General features: G+C 36.8%; 1 protein-coding gene across 3 annotated transcripts in view; it reads right to left on the reverse strand.

Moving 5' to 3' along the window:
* The window catches only part of LOC136026421 (cytokine receptor-like), a 154,128-nt gene that overhangs the window by 105,286 nt on the left and 30,171 nt on the right, over positions 1-18,671 (reverse strand). The window contains exons 4-6 of one of the 3 annotated variants that reach the window (XM_065702995.1): positions 15,585-15,711; positions 2,167-2,522; positions 902-1,045 (exon numbers count right to left, since the gene is read on the reverse strand). In XM_065702995.1, the coding sequence (XP_065559067.1) occupies positions 902-1,045; positions 2,167-2,522; positions 15,585-15,711 (627 nt within the window). The remainder of the gene's footprint in view (positions 1-901; positions 1,046-2,166; positions 2,523-15,584; positions 15,712-18,671) is intronic. The other 2 variants (XM_065702998.1, XM_065702996.1) reach the window with 2 other exon arrangements.

The raw sequence follows: 18,671 nt of genomic DNA on the forward strand, positions 1-18,671 counted from the left end.
GCGTTCATACAACTAAAAACCCCACGAAGCGTTTATGTCATGACCCGAAAGCAAATTAAGTCACGAAAGTTAAAACCGATTAATCTGACATTTTTCTTTAATTTTCTTTAGCCAAAAGGGCTTTCCATCGGAACAGTAAATAATGTAGACCTGAGCATGAGGCCTATATATGGGTCTTCCTTCGCCTTTTTCTGGATGAGTTCACTAAGTGGCATCAAAATTTATGAGCAATTAAGGCGTTTAAGTAAGGTTAGACCAACCCCGCCTTATATGGGCGCACCTTGAATGATTACACATATCAACATCACTTAGCTAGCATCACCTTAAAAACGCAAAGAAAGACACAGCTAAACACCAACTTTTTTAGGTAGGTAAGAGAGGGTATAAAAAAAAAGTTATAGATCTTAGATAGCTTGAAAACACAGGAAATAAGGTTTAAAAAATAAACGATCATAAAAAGCAACGAAGAGAAGATATTCAATTTTCATAATTATGTAAAAAATAAGAGAAAGAGAAAAACGGAAAAGGTGTTAAAACGCTAAACTAGAGTAAGGATTGGACAAGAAGACTGAAAAATTGAGAAATTATGAACCTTATTTCATATTCGTTATTAAATGTTTTCGCCAATTTCTAAAAATTTTGTGAGATAAACCCAAATGAAAAAGCAAGCTCAAAAATCAAACAATTTAGTGACAAAGTCAAAAATCCCTTTCAAACACACATCTTTGAGGCTCATGAAATTTCACCATTTACTCCGTTTTGAAGAAAACACTATCTAAGTAAGCATCCAAATCGTGCATTTGAAAGCACACCACTTAGCTGTACGAATTTATATCAGCTTTGCGCAAAGTCACACGTCATCCGTGCACCATCCTCAACTCAACACTCCATGCTGACGAACCTATATCAGTCCAGTTGAACAGCAACTTGACACTGGAGCAACATGATTTTCCAGTGTTGCGGCTGAGTAGCCACACTTCTCCTTTGTTATTCCTCAATAAATCCATCGATTCTGCAGTAATAATTGTATCTTTTCTAACAGCTCCTTATGATTGGAAAATTAGAAATAAAGCTTCTGTTGGTTTATAAAACGACGTTCTTGAGTCAATATCAAAAATATGTATGCCTCTAAGAGGAACAAAGGGGTTTTATGGGCCTAAACAATATATTTCGACAATAAAAATACCAATCCATCGAAGCAAATAAAATAATTTCACTATTGATTATTGACTAATATTTTTTGATTAAGCAAAAAAAATACCACCTTTGAATTAATTAAGAAAAAGGTAAGCATTAGACAGCATCGATAGTAGAAAAACAAGGTAAATTATTGGCTTTGTCCCAGTATTTTAGTACAAAAAAGGAACTCCCGAAAGAAAAAATCCCCAAAATTTGAAGATAAGTAATATAAGACTTGTAGGATAATTGCCAAGAATGGCAATTATCAAAGTTATTGAGGATACTGTAAATGTTACTTCTTTTAAAAAGGAGAAATTTTTCATGAATACCGAAAAAACCTTTTGGTTTTTTATGTTCCACTCATAAAATCTTTCAAAAAGAGAGGAATGAAATTACATCCCCTTAAACATCCCGATGCTCCAAACTATCAAACATAATAGGTTCATTGTACTACGTATTAGGAAGAAAACATTTTTAATTAAGGAGGTTCGGACAAAAAAAAATTCCAAGCTTCGTTGAAAATATGCTTAAATTAATCCTTACTGGACTTCGGTAAACGGAGTATCATCGCGAACTCTTTTAGAAAAGACAATTATTACCATTTACATTTTTTGGGGGTTAAACGATCGGCCTTTGCGATTCAATGTCCGTTCCTTTGACCCGCTCAGGGTCCAATCCTTTCAACTGCTAGTTTCTTGAATTTTTTTTTTTTTTTTTTTTTTTTTTTTTTTAGCAAAAAGGTAATTGTTTAGCATGAGAAATGTAAAAATTAATGTGCCGTTAGTGTCCCCTTTCTATCACCTAAATAACAAGCCCTCTCTTGCAATCCCTAGATCGGTCACAACTGACTTAGATGAAAATAATCGTCATTTTGTATATTTTTCTTGAATTTTTTTAAGCATATAGGCGACCTAGTTTCAGTTATTTTTCTTTGAATTGCTAAGGATAATATTTAGTTTAATATTCCAACAGAAGCTGTAACAGTACTAGGGGCAGTTTGACATTCAACTCCTTCAGGTTGAACAACCTCTCCACAGTTGCGAAAGCGTTGAACCTCGCAATTCAAGTTACGGAAGTCCTCTTCTTTACAATCATATTGTCCAAGAATCTGAGAGTATCGGACCAAAGGGTCCTTAATCGAATATCTCAGCGTATAATTTCGAATAGCTTCCGGGCGAGAGGTTAAAGACTCGCTAGCTATGATGCATGAAACACGACTACCATTCACAGTAAGATAATTGGAACAAAGTAAACCAGGTTTTGAAGGGCAGAAGTGGTCGTGGCTGAAGCATATGGGTTGGGGAGCATTCACTTTGTCTTCCGTGGGACTACAGCTTTCACAACTACCAAAAGACTGGAATGAGTTTGAATCCCTCTTACTTAGATTATTTAACACACACAATAAAAGTTTATAGCCGAACAAAACGCATACATGTACGCAACAAAGCAAAAAAGGAGATGGGGTGATACCTTCATATCGAACATGGAACTGATTTAAAACGAAAGCCATTAAGGTCGTTATATTTTAGGAAAAAAGCGGGTTTTATATTCTAACGATTGGAGGATATAGAAAGACAGTTACGTGATCCGAATCTACGAAACAAGTTTTTTTTTTTTAATTTTGTTTTAATCCTGTAACGATTGATAAGGTTGCAATGTAAATAGCATATAAGATTAAAAGGAATAGAGAAAGATAGAAAGATAAACAAAATAGCATAAAGATACACATTGAGAATCAGACTTTTACGGCGGTAAATAATAGAGATTCACTCGATGATCTACTAACTTTACCAATACGGCTACCACGTCATTGTTGTGTTTATTAAGCTCCTAAAATACGTTTCTTACGAGAATAAGAGAGGAGTATAGAAGGCAATAATGTGCACATTCAGAAGATTTAAAAAAAGATAATATAATAAAATATTTTGTTGGCAGGTAAAAAAATTGAAGGGAAGTGGTCTGTCCAGAATTGTCCGAGTAAAGATAGGGGTATAAATATGAACTGTTTATAAGCACTAACTCAAAGAGTATGAGTAACTTACTCATACTCTGATTACTCATTACTCTCATACTCTGATTACTCATTACTCATACTCATAATTGGCACTAGTGATGACAAAAAAAACTTGAACGTAATCAAGCATTTGATGTTTTTTTTGGTATGTCTCAGCGCAATAAAAAGCCAAAAGTAGTGTGATTAATATAATTGGCAAAAATAGTGTAGTAATGATTGTCTGATCTCAAGTTTCTAAAAAAAAAACACAAACAAAGCTTGGAAAATGTAAAAAAAAACGCCTAACATTTTTTGGGTTGGGCAGCATGTTTCGAGCAGAACATTATATAAAATCTTTATCATAGGAAATGGCCTTTGCTTCCTCGAATTTATAGCAATGGGAAAATTGCTCGGCGTCGCAGACCACCGAGCGGGAGGATTCCTTCCCTTCCTAGAGGGACAACTGTGAAGGGCAGACGATCCAGCTTCATGGACAATGGCCTCTGCTAAGGGTAGAGAGGAGTGGCTTACCGCTCCCAGACAAATTAGCCATGAAACTCCTTCTCTTAAATATAAATGATGAAAATGGCGAATAAGAAAGTAAGAACTCGTGCTACCGCGTCCGGGGCAACCGATGGTATGAGACCAAGAATTGCAAATTGCGAGAATGATAATAATGATAATGTTGATAATGATGATAATGAAAGTGTTTTGTTACCGCGTCCGGGGCAGCTGACGATCATTTATCCAATTTGACGACCCTCCAGTCGGAGAAGACTTCGTTAATCCTAACACCAAAAAAGTATATCTCACTAGGAACGCTAAACGTACGCACATTAGCCAAACCAGGAAAAAGGGAACTAGTCCTAAACGATGGGATATCCTTAGACTATCTGAGACTCAGCTTTCCTCCAAAGGAATAGAAAGAATAAACGACATCACGCCCTCACGTCTGGAAGAAGTGATGGAGTTCACAACCAAGGTGTCGTTTTCCTACTCTCCAAGCGAGCCAAACAGTCTCTTCTTGCCGTCCATCCTGTCTCTGAACGTATTATCACCATTCGTCTGAAAGGATCCATTGCCAACATGACCATAATCCAAGTTTCCGCCCCAGATTCGTCCCGGAGTGACCAAGAAGCCAAAGAATTCTACAGCCTACTCCAACACACCGTTGACACGGCTCCCAAGAAAGATGTTCTGTTCGTGATTGGGGACTTCAACGCCATTGTCTGACACTCAAATGATGGACTTGAAGACGTCATGGGCAAGTTCAGGCATGGGCGGCAGAACCACAGGGGTGAAATACTCATCGACTTTTGTCGGGATAACGAACTTCTCATAACGAACACCATGTTCCGTCATAGTGAACGAAGGAAAGTTACTTGGAGATCCCCTGACGGCCGAACTGCAAACATGATTGATTACATACTTGTCGGCAAGCGATAGAAATCATCAGTACTGAACACAGTCTCCATAGCCGGTGGCGACTTCGACTCGGACCACGTTCTAGTCATGCCTGAGCTCCGTTTGCGCATTCGGAATCCCCATCAGCCTAAGAAAAGCTTACCAAGATATCGTGTCGACCTGCTGAAAAACATAGAAACAACGAACAGGTATAGAACAGCACTCTCAAACAGGTTGTCAAGAATCCAACCCATGGAAGCTCCAACAGCAGAAAAAATTGACTGATTGGTCGACAAAAGCGCATCCATCATCAGAGAAACTGCTGGTGGAATCCTGGAAATTCAAACCCATTCGGATAAACCGTGGATCGCCCCCAGAATTATTGATCTATGTGTGCAGAAGCGCGCCCATGCTATCAAGATAGATCGACAAAGCAAGGACGAGTACAAGAGGCTGAAGCGCCTAGTAGAAAAGAAAATCCGGCAAGCTCTACGACACTACATCAATGACAAATGTCGTGAGTGTGAAGAAGCCTTTCAAAAAGGTAATAGCCACTTCATGTACAAGAAAGTCCATGGACTGTCAAAAAAGAAGTCCTCGGCCGCTCCTACACTGTTAGATAAACACGAGCTCCCAATCACGGACTCCAAGGGCCTTCTCTATCTTTCCTACTACCGCAGTACCCAGTAGACCCAAACCCTTCTCCACTAAGAGATGAATTACTCTCAGCAATAAAACCTCTAAAAACTAATAAAGCCCCAGGCCCGGATGGTAATCAGTCAGAACTATTAAAAGCAGGCCCAGAAGAACTGGTCGATATATATCACAAAGTCATAACAAGTATCTGGGAAACGGGCCACTTCCCAGATCTTGGGCAAAAGCCGCCATCGTTCCCCTTTTTAAAAAGGGGGAAAAGGGCGACTGTAACAACTAAAGACCAATAAGTTTAACTAGTCAACCGGCCAAGATTCTTACAAAAATTCTCCTTGACCGTCTGAAATCTCTGACAAACCATACCTTAGATGCATACCAAGTAGGCTTTCGAAAAGACCGCTCTACCATAGACCACATTTTCTCCACTCGGCAAATGATGGAAAAGTATATCGAGTTAGCGAAAGAGCTGCTACAACTCTTCATTGATTTCAAGCAGGCTTTTGACTTGATATGGCGAGATGGATTATGGCACATCCTGCTACACTATGGAGTCCCTGAAAACAAAGTAATCCTGATAAGAGAAATGTATTCAGATTTCGTCAGCCAAGTCCAAACGCCCGAGGGATTGACAGAGGAGTTTCTGACATCGGCGGGCGTTCTTCAAGGTTGCCTCTTGTCACCCCAGCTCTTTAACCTATTCCTCAATGCAGCGCTATCATTTGCCGAGACATTTGACGGTGCAGAAATTGGAGGGAAGCTTATCGATAAATTGGCATACACAGATGACATCGAGAGATTCAACAGTCAAGAGCATCTACTCCAAGCTGACACCGGCGAACTAGCGTCGGCAACCGAGGCCTTTGGAATGGTCGTTGACACAGCCAAAACCAAAGTTATGCGGGTGTCTAGAGACCCTGCTTCAAGAAACGTGCAGCTAATAATAAAAGGAGAGCCAGTAGAAAATATCGACTCCTTCGTCTACCTAGGGAGCATCCTAACTTCTGATAACGACTGCTCAAAATCGATCAAACGAAGATTTGGCCTGACAGGCACCAGCTTCAAGAACCTCTTGCCAATCTGGAAAAACAAGACTCTGTCAACTTCTCTCAAGGTGCGACTCTTCAATTCTCTCATACTCCCAATTGCTTTATACTCAAGTGAAACTTGGTCAATAAAGGCTGATGATGAGCGAAGAATCTCCGCATTTGAAACTAAATGCCTCAGACGCATTGCAGGGATTACCTATATTGACCGAGTCTCAAATGAAGACCTCCGAAAACTACTCCGTTGTCCCCGCAACATCAGACCGGGTCAGAACCCAGTAACTCCACTGGCTTGGCCATATCCGAATGTCGGCCAACCAGCTTCTAAATATCACATTCGAAGGATGGGTTCACGGCACGCGCCCTAGACCCTGACCTCGTAAGAGATGAACTGAAAACTTCTCGGCCCATAGCCTCCCCCAGCTACTTCGTCTAGCAACAGATAGATCGAACCATCGTCGCCACATTCATCATTTGCTCAGAAGAGAAGAAGCCCCAATACAGCCACAAAGGCCGGACGTGACTCAAGTCAAGTCTTGCTCGGGTTGTAAATTTTACATCAGTCGAACGCATGAATAGTTTGTGGAACGTTTTATTGGGTACCGAAATACAATAGATAATGCTCTCAAATTTATAAAGTCTCCCGAAAGTTTAACTTCAGCTTTAGCAGAACAAACTCTTCATCATCCCACAGCTCGAGGAAGCAACGGCCATTTCCAATGATAAAGGTTTTACGCAATGGGCTATGGAAACATTACAAAAAACAACATATTTTTGGAGTTTTAGAAACTAATAGATATATTGATAATTCAAACATTGATTCTATTTACAATATTATTTAAAATAAGAGCTAAGAGCTCATATGGCACTTGCGACGAGATCAGAAGAGTCAAGAGCTCATATGGCATGAGTTCTAGAAAAATTCTAAGAATCAATAGATTGATTTAAATGAAAATCAGAGGCTTAATGCCAGGCAGGATTTAAAATAAGAGCTCTGAAACACGAGGTCCTTCTAAATATCAAAGTTCATTAAGATCCGATCACCCACTTGTAAGTTAAACAAAACTCATTTTTTCAAATTTTTCCTCTCCCTTCAGCCCCCCCCCAGACGGTCTAATCGGGGAGTCCCTCTGCAGGTCCCTGACACGCCTACCAATTTTCATCTTCCTAGCACGTCCAGAAGCATCGAACTCGCCAAAGCACTGAGCCCCCCCCCAACTCCCCCAAAGAGAGCAGATCCAGTGCGGTTACGTCAATCACGCATCTACGACATTTCTAAATATCAAATCTCATTAAGATTTGGCCACCTGTTCTTAAGTTAAAAATACCTCAATTTTTCCAAATACACACCCCCTCCAACTCACTCAAATAACGCGGATTCAGTTCTCAATCCTGTATCTAGGACTTGTGCTTATTCTTCCCACCAAGTTTTATCCTGATTTTTCCACCCTAAGCGTTTTCCAAGATTTCCGGTTTCCATGATTTCTGTTTCTCCCCTCCTGCCCCGAATGTCCACAGATCCGATTCAAATTGAAAATAGAGCATCTGAGACATAAGATCTTTCTATATATCAAGTTTCATTAAGATTCGATCACCCATTCGTAAGATAAAGATACCTCAATTTTCACGTTTTCCAAGATTTCCGGTTTCCCCCTCCAACTCCCCCCAATGTCACAAGATCTGGTCGGGATTTAAAATAAGACTTCTGAACCACAAAATCCTTCTAAATATCAAATTTCATTAAGATCTGATCACCTGTTTGCATGTTACAAATATCTCACCCCCCCCCCAACTCCTCCAAAGAGAGTGGATCTGATCCAGTTATGTCAGACACGTATCTTGGACTTGTGCTTATTCTTCCCACCAATTTTCATCCTGACCACTCCACTCTAAGCGTTTTCCAAGATTTCCGGTTTCCCCCTCCAACTCCCCCCCCCCAATGACACTGGATCCGGTCAGGATTTAAAATAAGAGATCTGAGTTACGAGGTCCTTCTAAATAAGAAATTTCATTACGATCCAATCATTCCTTCGTAAGTTAAAAATAACTCATTTTTCAAATTTTTCAGAACTAATCATCCCCCCCCCGCCAAAGAGAGCAGACCCGTTCCGGTTATGTCAATCACGTATCTAGGACTTGTGGTTATTTTTCCCACCAAGTTTCATCTCGATCCCACCACTCTAAGCGTTTTCCGAGATTTTAGGTTTCCCCCTCCAACTCCTCCCAATGTCACCGAATCCGGTCAGGATTTATGAGTGCTCCGAGACACGATATCCTTCTAAGTATCAAATTTCATTAAGATCCGATCACCTGTCCGTAAGTTGAAAAACCTTATTTTTCTAATTTTTCCGAATTAACCATCCCCTCATCCCCCCCCCCCAGATGGCCAAATCGGGGAAAGGATTATTTCTAATTTAATCTGGTCTGGTCCCTGATACACCTGCCAAATTTCATCGTCCTAGCTTATCTTCTGGAAGTACCTAAACTAGCAAAATTGAGACAGATATACTGACAGACCGACAGAATATGTGATTGCTATATGTCACTTGGTAAATACCAAGTGTCATAAAAATGTGCCCATATTCAAAAACAAAGTCTTGCAAAATCTCCAAGGGAATAGGAAAAATTAAATATAAAAGATTGACAGCATTAGATGCTAACCGGAGGATTAGTTTTACATATGTTTCTATTTAAATTAGTTTAGTGCTGGTTAAATTATTAAATTAGTTAAATTAGTGCTGGTTGTTTTCTTCTTCTTCTTTCTCTCTCTCTCTCTCTCTCTCTCTCTCTCTCTCTCTCTCTCTCTCTCTCTCTCTCTCTCTCTCTCTCTCTCTCTCTCTCTCTCTCTCTCTCTCTCTCTCTCTCTCTCTCTCTCTCTCTCTCTCTCTCTCCCTCTCTCTCCTCTCTCTCTCTCTCTCTCTCTCTCTCTCTCTCTCTCTCTCTCGCTCTTGTTTTTTGTTGTTGTTTTTTACGCTGAAGACACCAAGTAGGATACAGGCGAAATATTCATTTTGTCGTTTCCAAACTTCTTTGTTTAGGCAAAAGGGATATCAATACTACCGTCCCTTTATTACACTGCAGGAATACCAGAGAATTAGAAAAAGAATGATAATCAAATGTAGACGAAAGGGCCTAGAAGATAATCTGGGTTGATATCGTTAAGAATAGTTTTATGTAGACCACTTGAATATCCGTATCACGGACGATAAGATTGACGAAAAATGTCGCTTGCTATGGCTACAACAAAAAATCTTTTGATAGTTAGGTCAAGTTTTATGAAGAAAACATTATATTTTGCCAAAACTTGTGCTTTGCAGGAATCAAGATGGGCCAAAGAAAAAGCTAGACGTCCTTGCATGAGGTAAAAAATACCTCATGAGAAATGACACCTGTAATGGGGGTATTTGGACAACGTGAAGTTAAATATTCTTAAGTTAGACAATTCTTACTTCATAATATACAAAATAATTATAGCTAACACTTTTAGCATGCAGACTCGCTATACTTTACCCTCACCCCCCTCCCTTAATGTGCAAATATATAGCCCAGATTTGTTCCTAAAGTATTAGAATTTTGTTAATAAAGTATTATATTTCATCATATTTTGGTATTCATCAGGATTGAGCGCTTAGATGGAGAATTTGAGTGTTGGTGCTATAATATAAAAGTATCAAACCAGTTTAACTCTGTGCACTCAGATATAATTAGCTTAGCCTGAGTTAGATAAACTGCTATGCAGGTATATTTTAATTAAATATTTAATATATAAAGTTGGTTAGGTATTTAATATAATGCATTCTGGGCGGCCTGCTTTCCGTAATTCTCGGTTGTTGTTTCCATAATTTTGTTACTAAAATATTCTATTTTCATCATATTTGTGTATATTTCATTATAATTAACTTAACTTCTCTTCTTGTGCGTGGTCGCTATAATACACAAGCACCTTTGAAACTACTAAAAGAAAAACTGTCGGAAAATTGTGGTTCTCAGGTATGAATAGACCTGACAAGGATCCAGGGGCAATAATATTGTTATTTTAATGTTCTTGGTATTTTGATGCTGATTGACCTGACTTTTATCAAACTCTATTCTTCCTACGCCAAAAATTGTAAAAAAAAAGATTATAATGGAGGCAATGTTAATTTGGGTTATTTTATCGAATGACAAATGTTGTCACGGTCAAACTGTTTACTGCTATGATGAGCAATTTAACTAAATTGGAACATAACAATATAAATTTAATGAGAAACGAGACTTGTCTACCGATACCAAAAATTGAATACTGAAACTACGAGCAAAATTTTGCCTATTTACCATATATGGTATTATCAAATACTCTTTGTATTTTCTTTAAGTAGTTCTCGGAAAAACAAGATTAATTGCATGTAACATGTAAGATAATGCTATTTTTAGAAGATCTTCCCACACCCTTATCTACTAGCAAGACGTACTACCTCAGCAATGAGAAGATCCAATTATGCCAAACCTGTTTAAAAACAGCGTTAGTTATAGCAATATCTCACATCATTTTCTGATCTCTTCGCCTATACATAGGTTATGCTTAAGGTGTCTGCGTAATTTGTGTACTACAAACAAAAATATCAGAGATGAACAGAAAAAAAAATATGTAAATTAGACCTTGCGGCAGAGCTATTAGTGTGTATGAATGTAAAACATTTAATCTACTTTTCAGTATCCCTAATCAATCTGATATATTACGATTAAACATTCTACGGCTAGAATAATAGGTTCACAAATGACAAACACTCGCAGAGAAGATCCCCAAAAGGTAAAATAGGATAGTCACTCTTAGTCTACACCAAATTTGGGCGATTACATTAATATATTCTAGCAAAGGAATTGGAAATCTCGTTCAAGACAATTCAGAATTTAGGATTTCTGGATTGACCTTTCCAAAATTGTTTCAATCAAACAGTTCGTGGTAACGAACTGTAGTAAGGAGCGACCCGGCTCAATAGTAACCAAAACTCTAAAAAATGGAATTTTAATATCAATAGCTACATCAAAAGAATTGCATTTTAATGCTGATTTTAAATATATAAGTTTCATCAAGTTTAGTCTTACACATCAAAAGTTACGAGCCTGAGAAAATTTGCCTTATTTAGGAAAATAGGGGGAAACACCCCCTAAAAGTCGTAGGATCTTAACGAAAATGACACCATCAGATTCAGCGTATCAGAGAACCTTACTGTAGAAGTTTCAAGCTCCTATCTACAAAAATGTGGAATTTTGTATTTTTTTGCCAGAAGACAAATCACGGGTGCGTGTTTATTTGTTTGTTTTTTTGTTGTTTTTTTTCCAGGGGTCATCGTATCGACCAAGTGGTCCTAGAATGTCGCAAGAGGGCTCATTCTAACGGAAATGAAACGTTCTAGTGCCCTTTTTAAGTGACCAAAAAATTGGAGGGCATCTAGGCCCCCTCCCACGCTCATTTTTTCCGAAAGTCAACGGATCAAAATTATGAGGTAGCCATTTTGTTCAGCATAGTCAAAAACCATAATAACTATGTCTTTGGGGATGACTTACTCCCCCACAATCCCTGGGGGAGGGGCTGCAAGTTCATACTTTGACCAGTGTTTACATATAATAATGGTTATTGGGAAGTGTAAAGACGTTTTCAGGATTTTATTTTGTTTGGATGTGGGGCTGAGGAGAGGGGGCTATGTTGGAGGATCTTCCCTTGGAGGAATCTGTCATGGGGGAAGAAAAAATTCAATGAAAAGGGCGCAGGATTTTCTAGCATTACTATAAGAAAACATTGAAAAATAAACATGAAAACGTTTTTTCAAATGAAAAGAAGAAGTAGCACTGAAACTTAAAACGAACAGAGATTATTACGCATATGAGGGGTTCTAAAAATACTTTAGCATAAAGAGCGAGGTATTAAGGAGGAGATAAATACCTTGCTCTTTATGCAAAAGTATTTTTAGTAATTTCAACTATTTATTCTACGGCCTTTCTGATTCAGGGGTCATTCTTAAAGAATTGGGACAAAACTTACGATTTAGTGTAAAGAGCGAGGTATTAACGAGGGTACAAACCCCCTCGTATACATAATAAAAACATAAGGTTATGAAAGTTTGTTACGTAAGTTAATTTTTAAGTTACGTATATTTTTTACTAATAAAAACGTTCGTTAAAAATTAAAAGTTCTAGTTGCCTTTTAAGTAACCGAAAAATTGGAGGGCAACTAGGCCTCCTTCTCCACCCCTTATTTCTCAAAATCGTCTGATCAAAACTAAGAGAAAGCCATTTAGCCAAAAAAAAAGAATTAATATACAAATTTCATTTTAATAATTTATGTGCGGAGAGCCAAAACCAAACATGCATTAATTCAAAAACGTTCAGAAATTAAATTAAAAAAACTAATTTTTTTAGCTGAAAGTAAGGAGCGACATTAAAACTTAAAACGAACAGAAATTACTCCGTATATGAAACGGGTTGTCCCCTCCACAATCCCTCGCTCTTTACGCTAAAGTTTGACTCTTTGCCACAATTCTACTTTTTAAAACAATTAAAAGCTTTAGCGTAAAGAGCGAGGGATTGCGGAGGGGACAACCCATTTCATATACGGAGTAATTTCTGTTCGTTTTAAGTTTTAATGTCGCTCCTTACTTTCAGCTAAAAAAATTAGTTTTTTTATTTAATAACAAAGAAGAGATGAAGTCTTCAATCCAGGTCTCATACAGACAGTTTTATGTTCTAAGCGAATCCAAGATTGCATCTTCGCTAAGAAGGTTGCTTCCATAGCAAAAGCAGTTTCGCTTCCTTCTCGTTTATACGATTCAGCAGTTTTGAAAAAAAAATGGGATATTTTTGGAATTAATGGAAATTCGCCTAACTTGATGAAGAGCTTTTCCCTCAATTTTCACCCACAAAAAAGTTTCAGATTTTCATCTTTTAACATAACTAAGCTATAAGCGCTGATGATGATAAACTAAAACAAAAATATGAAAGGATCAGAGCTGGCCCGCAACACCTTTCACCAAGAACATATCTTTATTTGACAGCCAAATTACTAGGGCGGAACCTAAAGATTTTTCTTTGTATTAGTCTCTATTAATTCTTAGAATCTGTAAAAATGGCTACAATACCGTGCTAACTATAATAGCTTTAATCATCAATATGTCAGCCGAGATAGTGATTTTGAATTTGAGTGACAACCTTGAGAAAAATTTTTGTTCCCAGGCTTTTTTCAGAAAGGGTAGCAAAGCTACAAAGTAGAACACCAGGACTGTCAAATACCATCATTTTTATAGAAGCGGGTATAGTTTAGTCCCCACAATTATAATTGTGGAGGTGTTCATACTTCCCAAAAACATCGTACAGTACCTCATAGTCCGTCGGTATAGTATTTACATGTTGAAAAAAATAAAAATTAGAAGAATGTTGTTATTAAACCAAAGGAATTCACTTAATATGAAAAAACAAACAAGCCTAAACCGGTGAAGCTGTCTATAATAGTAGTTTTCTGAGAAAACCTTTGAGCAACGGAAAATAGTAATTCTAATAGTAAATAGTAATAGTAATAGTAAAAGTAAAAAGTAGAAAATAGTAATAGTAGGAAACTATGATATCCTATACGAGACCTCGGTAGAGAAACTACTAACAATTTCTATTTTCATTTCCTCCAAATTAAGAATATAATAAATTTCCATGTCTACCATCACCAAAAACTTTTTAAACTTTTATTTTGAGTTTAATTTATTATATAAAACTGTTTCTGTTCGGTTTGAATTTTAATTTCGCTCTATAGATTTTTTCGAAAAACTTTTTTCTTGTAATACTTTTTTTTAGTTAATGGTAAAAAGGATTTACTAAAGCTTCAGCAGTCAGGCTTTCTTGCTTAAATCAAAACAACAAATGCAATAGGTCTACACATTTCAAGCCAGCTTAAGCATTATCTTCAACATCACATTAGTGACATAGCTAAAGGTCGCAAAAAACATTTTTCTTAAACTGGGTTAGTATTCTTGGTTATAAATTCACTGTCGGTCTTTTAAGTAGCTAGCCTGACAAATGTCACGAGTTGGGGGATATCAATCTAAAACTTTTATTTCTTTGCTTTTCTTTACTTCATTTACAAGCAGTTAAAATTGTCTTTGCTTCCTTTGTCTTCTTCTCCCTTTTCGCCTTTAAAAAGTTTGCACCGTAAGGTACTTTCCGGCAGAAGTTTCCAGCCTTTCAGGTCCTTTAGAACCCTTTTAGCTAAACTACTACTAACAGCTCACTGCAACACCAAGCCGTCTGATGTCAACAAAGCTGCGAACGGTCCTTCTCCACCCCAATCTACTCAAAGCTTCGCTCTTTATCCCCTTCCAGGAAGTACCTATTTTCTTTAAATCTTTCCTCACGACCTCTTCCCACCCTATTAGGGTGGCGATTTTTTGTTTGGCCCTAGATGGATGGTCGAAAAGAATAATCTTTGACAATCTGTTATCCTTCATTCGCGAGCATATCCTAGCCATTTTAGCCTTTCTCTCATTATAGCCCTAGAAAGCAGGATATAACCCCATTTTTCATACAGATTGTTGTTTGGTATACAGTCAGCGAAACAGGTGCCCAAAACTATCCATAGACAAGTCCTATGAAAAAAATATACTGAATCCTCAACCGTCTTTCGAAGTGCCCATGCTTCAGAACCATACTTGACCACTGTCATCATTGTACCTACCAATATTCTAGCCTTAGTTCGCAGACTTAGCTATTTATTCTTCCAGACTTTTCTCAACTGTGAAAAAACGGCCTGGACCTTGGCTATTCTACTTTTTACATTACCACCGCATCCGCCTTTATCTTTACTAATAATTCTACCCAAGTAAGTGAACCAACCCACTTGATCGATCTCATTACCTAACGAAAACTTCCGACGATGTCCACTTGACTTGTTATTCTGTAATTTTCCCCAAAGTTTTTAATAGGTAGCAAAATGTATTCCTGATTAAGAAAAAGAACATGGAAATCGCCTAATATTGTAGTATTTACTAATACTACTTATGATATGTAGTATTTGAAGAATGCTAAGATAATATTACGAATCAACAGTAAAAATGACAGGCCGGAGGCAATCTTAAAAATTTGTTTGTTTTTGAACGGCCACATTGTAGGCTGCTTAATTTTCTTTTTTTACTTTCTGATTTTTTTATTTTTTTATTTTATTTTTTACTGTTTTTGCCAAAATAAAAAAAAGACAATAAATGAAAAAGCCAAGGATCATCTAAGGACTAAACAAAACAACAACAACAAAACATAGAAATAACGTAAAGAAGGGACAAGAAAAAATCACTTACTTTCCTTCAGATTTGTAATAAAGGTCATAATTAGCCTTAATAGGGTTTGGTGTAGTTACCCATGTACAAGTTAGAGAGTCTAAATTTTCCGATATGCATTTGAAATCAGTAACATTCGATGGTGGAACTAAAAAATTAACGCACGCATGAAAATATATATATGGAATAACACATGGTATATTGCAATATTAAAATCAATAATGTTTAGTGGTCTTGCTGCAAGTGCAATGTTAGCTCACGGGTCATTTTATGACCAATTTCCATATTATTTATAACTACCCCCCCCCCATAAGAAAAATTCTTGCGTACTAAATTTTTGTAAAGGGGACTGACACACATGAAAAAAGATTGCATCATAAATGTTAAATAATAGCCTTCAAACAAGAACAAAAATTAAAACATTCTACCTCAGGATAATTTTAGGGTTAAAGTCTTAAAAATTTTTGAGGGATCAAAAGTGAAGAATCTGTGAACTTTCAACTGTCATTTCAATTCTGAAGCATGGAATCTACAATAAAATATCTCTGGTTCCGAAGTAACAGTCAAGATAACATTGCAGACTAGGGTATAGGCCTATATAAAATAAAACTCTATATGAAATTTTAGAGGTTAAGATTCATAAAGTACATTTTTAAAATCAAATTTTTCAGTCATTGGTGGGACTTCATTAAAATGTGTCTGAAAGAAGCCATATAGGTCCAAACCTCCCTTCATTTCAAGAGGTATTAAATTAAATTTTAATTAACTATTACTCCAGACAAAATATTGATGGCATTAAGAAATATAATGTCCGTATATTTACCTCTAAAGAGGAGATACTTTTTTTTAGAATGTTCGTCTTCCTTTGTCCAAGTCTAATGGTTAAGCAATAGTATACACCCGAATTTTGCAGTTTCTCCTCATATTTGCTAGGTTTCGTCAAACTTTCATCTAAGAACCGGTTCAAAACCGATCTTAATCCACATTCAATGCAAAAAAATTAAATAAATAAAAAAATAAAAAATAAAAATCCTATCCAGTGCAAAAACGAGCTAAGTCCTAGCTGTGAAATGGCATAATATCTGCTTATTGTAAAAACGAGTGAACGCCCAACAAGTCGAACCTGTGAACTGAAACTGCAAAAAACGAATGAAACCTCAAAATGAATGTGCAAATAACAAACTGAAAACGAACTATATTCCAAATATTTTCATTTATATTTATAATATCGATAAATAAGAATAAAAATTACGGTGGAATAAAACGTTGAATTGCTGAGCTGTAAGCAATTAATATCATTATACAGCCGACTCTCGGTGACTCGAACCTCGATAACTCGAAATTCACGATATTTCGAATTGTTTCCAATCCCCTTGGAAAAACCTGTCTACGTCGAAGAAAAAGCCACGCATACTCGAAATAATTTTCGGTTATATTACCTCTGTAAGTCGAAGCAACCTAGATATTACCTCTATAACTCGAAATTCAGTAGATTTATGGTCATTTAATTTTCGCTTTACCTCCCTAAGTCAAAGTTATCTCTGTACCTCAAAGTTTGGAGTTGTTTTTTTTTTTTTTTTCAGCGGAACTCTGATAGTCGAAATCCCGGTATGCAGGTTGCAACGTTTAAGCTTAGATATGTATTAATTTCGTTTAACATTTTTTTTTTGTATCAGATTCTGCTAATGTTCAGGTGTCGATTTCATAGCAAACTAAATTTATTACTTACATTTGAAAGTCAAGTCCTGAGATTTGAAAGTCAAGTCTTGATACGTTAAGACTATAATACACTAATAAAGTTAGTCTTAACTTTGTATTGGCTTTAGGGAGTAGATTTATCGATTTTATACCTCTGTAATTCTGTACCTTTATAAGTCGAATTTTATGAATAATGACCTCTATAACTATAAATGACCTCTATAACTCGAACTATATATAACTCGAAAAAAATCGTGGTCCCGTGAATTTCGAATTAGCGAGAGTCGACTGTATATCAAATATTCAGTTTATTTTTATTAGTTCTTTCTAATGACTGTTCAAGATTTCATACGGTTTTCAATAAAATGCAAATTACCCAATAGACTGCAGATTTTCATGGTTAGAGAGGAGGGGAGCAGCCAAACTTCTGTTTTCAATGACTTTTGTTCGTTATAATTTGACTTAATTAACCAATTTAACTATTATTCATTTTAATATTTATTAATTCATCTATACTAGTACCTGTTATCCGTATGTTTGATATGATTGTTTATTTAATTCCTGTTGGTTTTGCGTTTCATTTATGCTTTAATGATAAGTCCTGGTCGTTTTGAGTTTGAATTATTATAGGAACTCATTTTTACTAGTCTTAAGTAATATGGCTCTTTTTTTCTTGAAAAAGCTCTTCTCCAGATTTTTTTTTTAGATAAATACATTAAAAGGTTAAGTCCTGTTTTGGCAAAAAAGACAAACAGAGAACGATCCAAGTCCTCAACCGATATAAAAATGAGCTAAGTCCAAGCTGCACTAAATACCCTTCCACTGACAACTTTTGTAGTAGAAAGATAGGAAGGTAGAAGCTTCTTTCAATTAGAAACATACAACAATTTGCAGTCCGTATGTTTGGAGGTGGAGAGTGGTCCCATGGCCTTTCCCCCCTTTCCCGAAGAAAAGGGAGCATATTACACCTTGTTTGAGTCGGAATCAAGCATATATTTTTTATTTGCATGATTAGAGAGCCAAAGTAAACAATTACCAACCAAAACTTTGATTGGCAAGCATACGCAAGTACAATGTACGATTTCAGAAGACATAGTCCACAGAGTCCGAAAATACGTTTATCATCGTGCTGTATCACTTATATTAAAGTCAGATCCAAACCACAAGCTTCTTCACTTTATTTCACGGGAACCATTGATAAAGAAGCTGATTAGCATGGTCAATTCAACACCAGCACTAATCGAGGAGTTGTTGCTGCATTACAAAATTTATTCGATCAACAAAACAGTTCTGGCTGTTCAGGACAGCCCTTTAGCAAATGCTAGCTGATGATTACGTTTTTGTGCATAGAACTGACAAAACACCATTCGGCCATTAATAAACACAAGAAACTGCAGCAATAATCAGTGA

Source organism: Artemia franciscana, chromosome 4 (genome assembly GCF_032884065.1).
Source record: "Artemia franciscana chromosome 4, ASM3288406v1, whole genome shotgun sequence".
Taxonomy (NCBI): Eukaryota; Metazoa; Arthropoda; class Branchiopoda; order Anostraca; family Artemiidae; genus Artemia; species Artemia franciscana.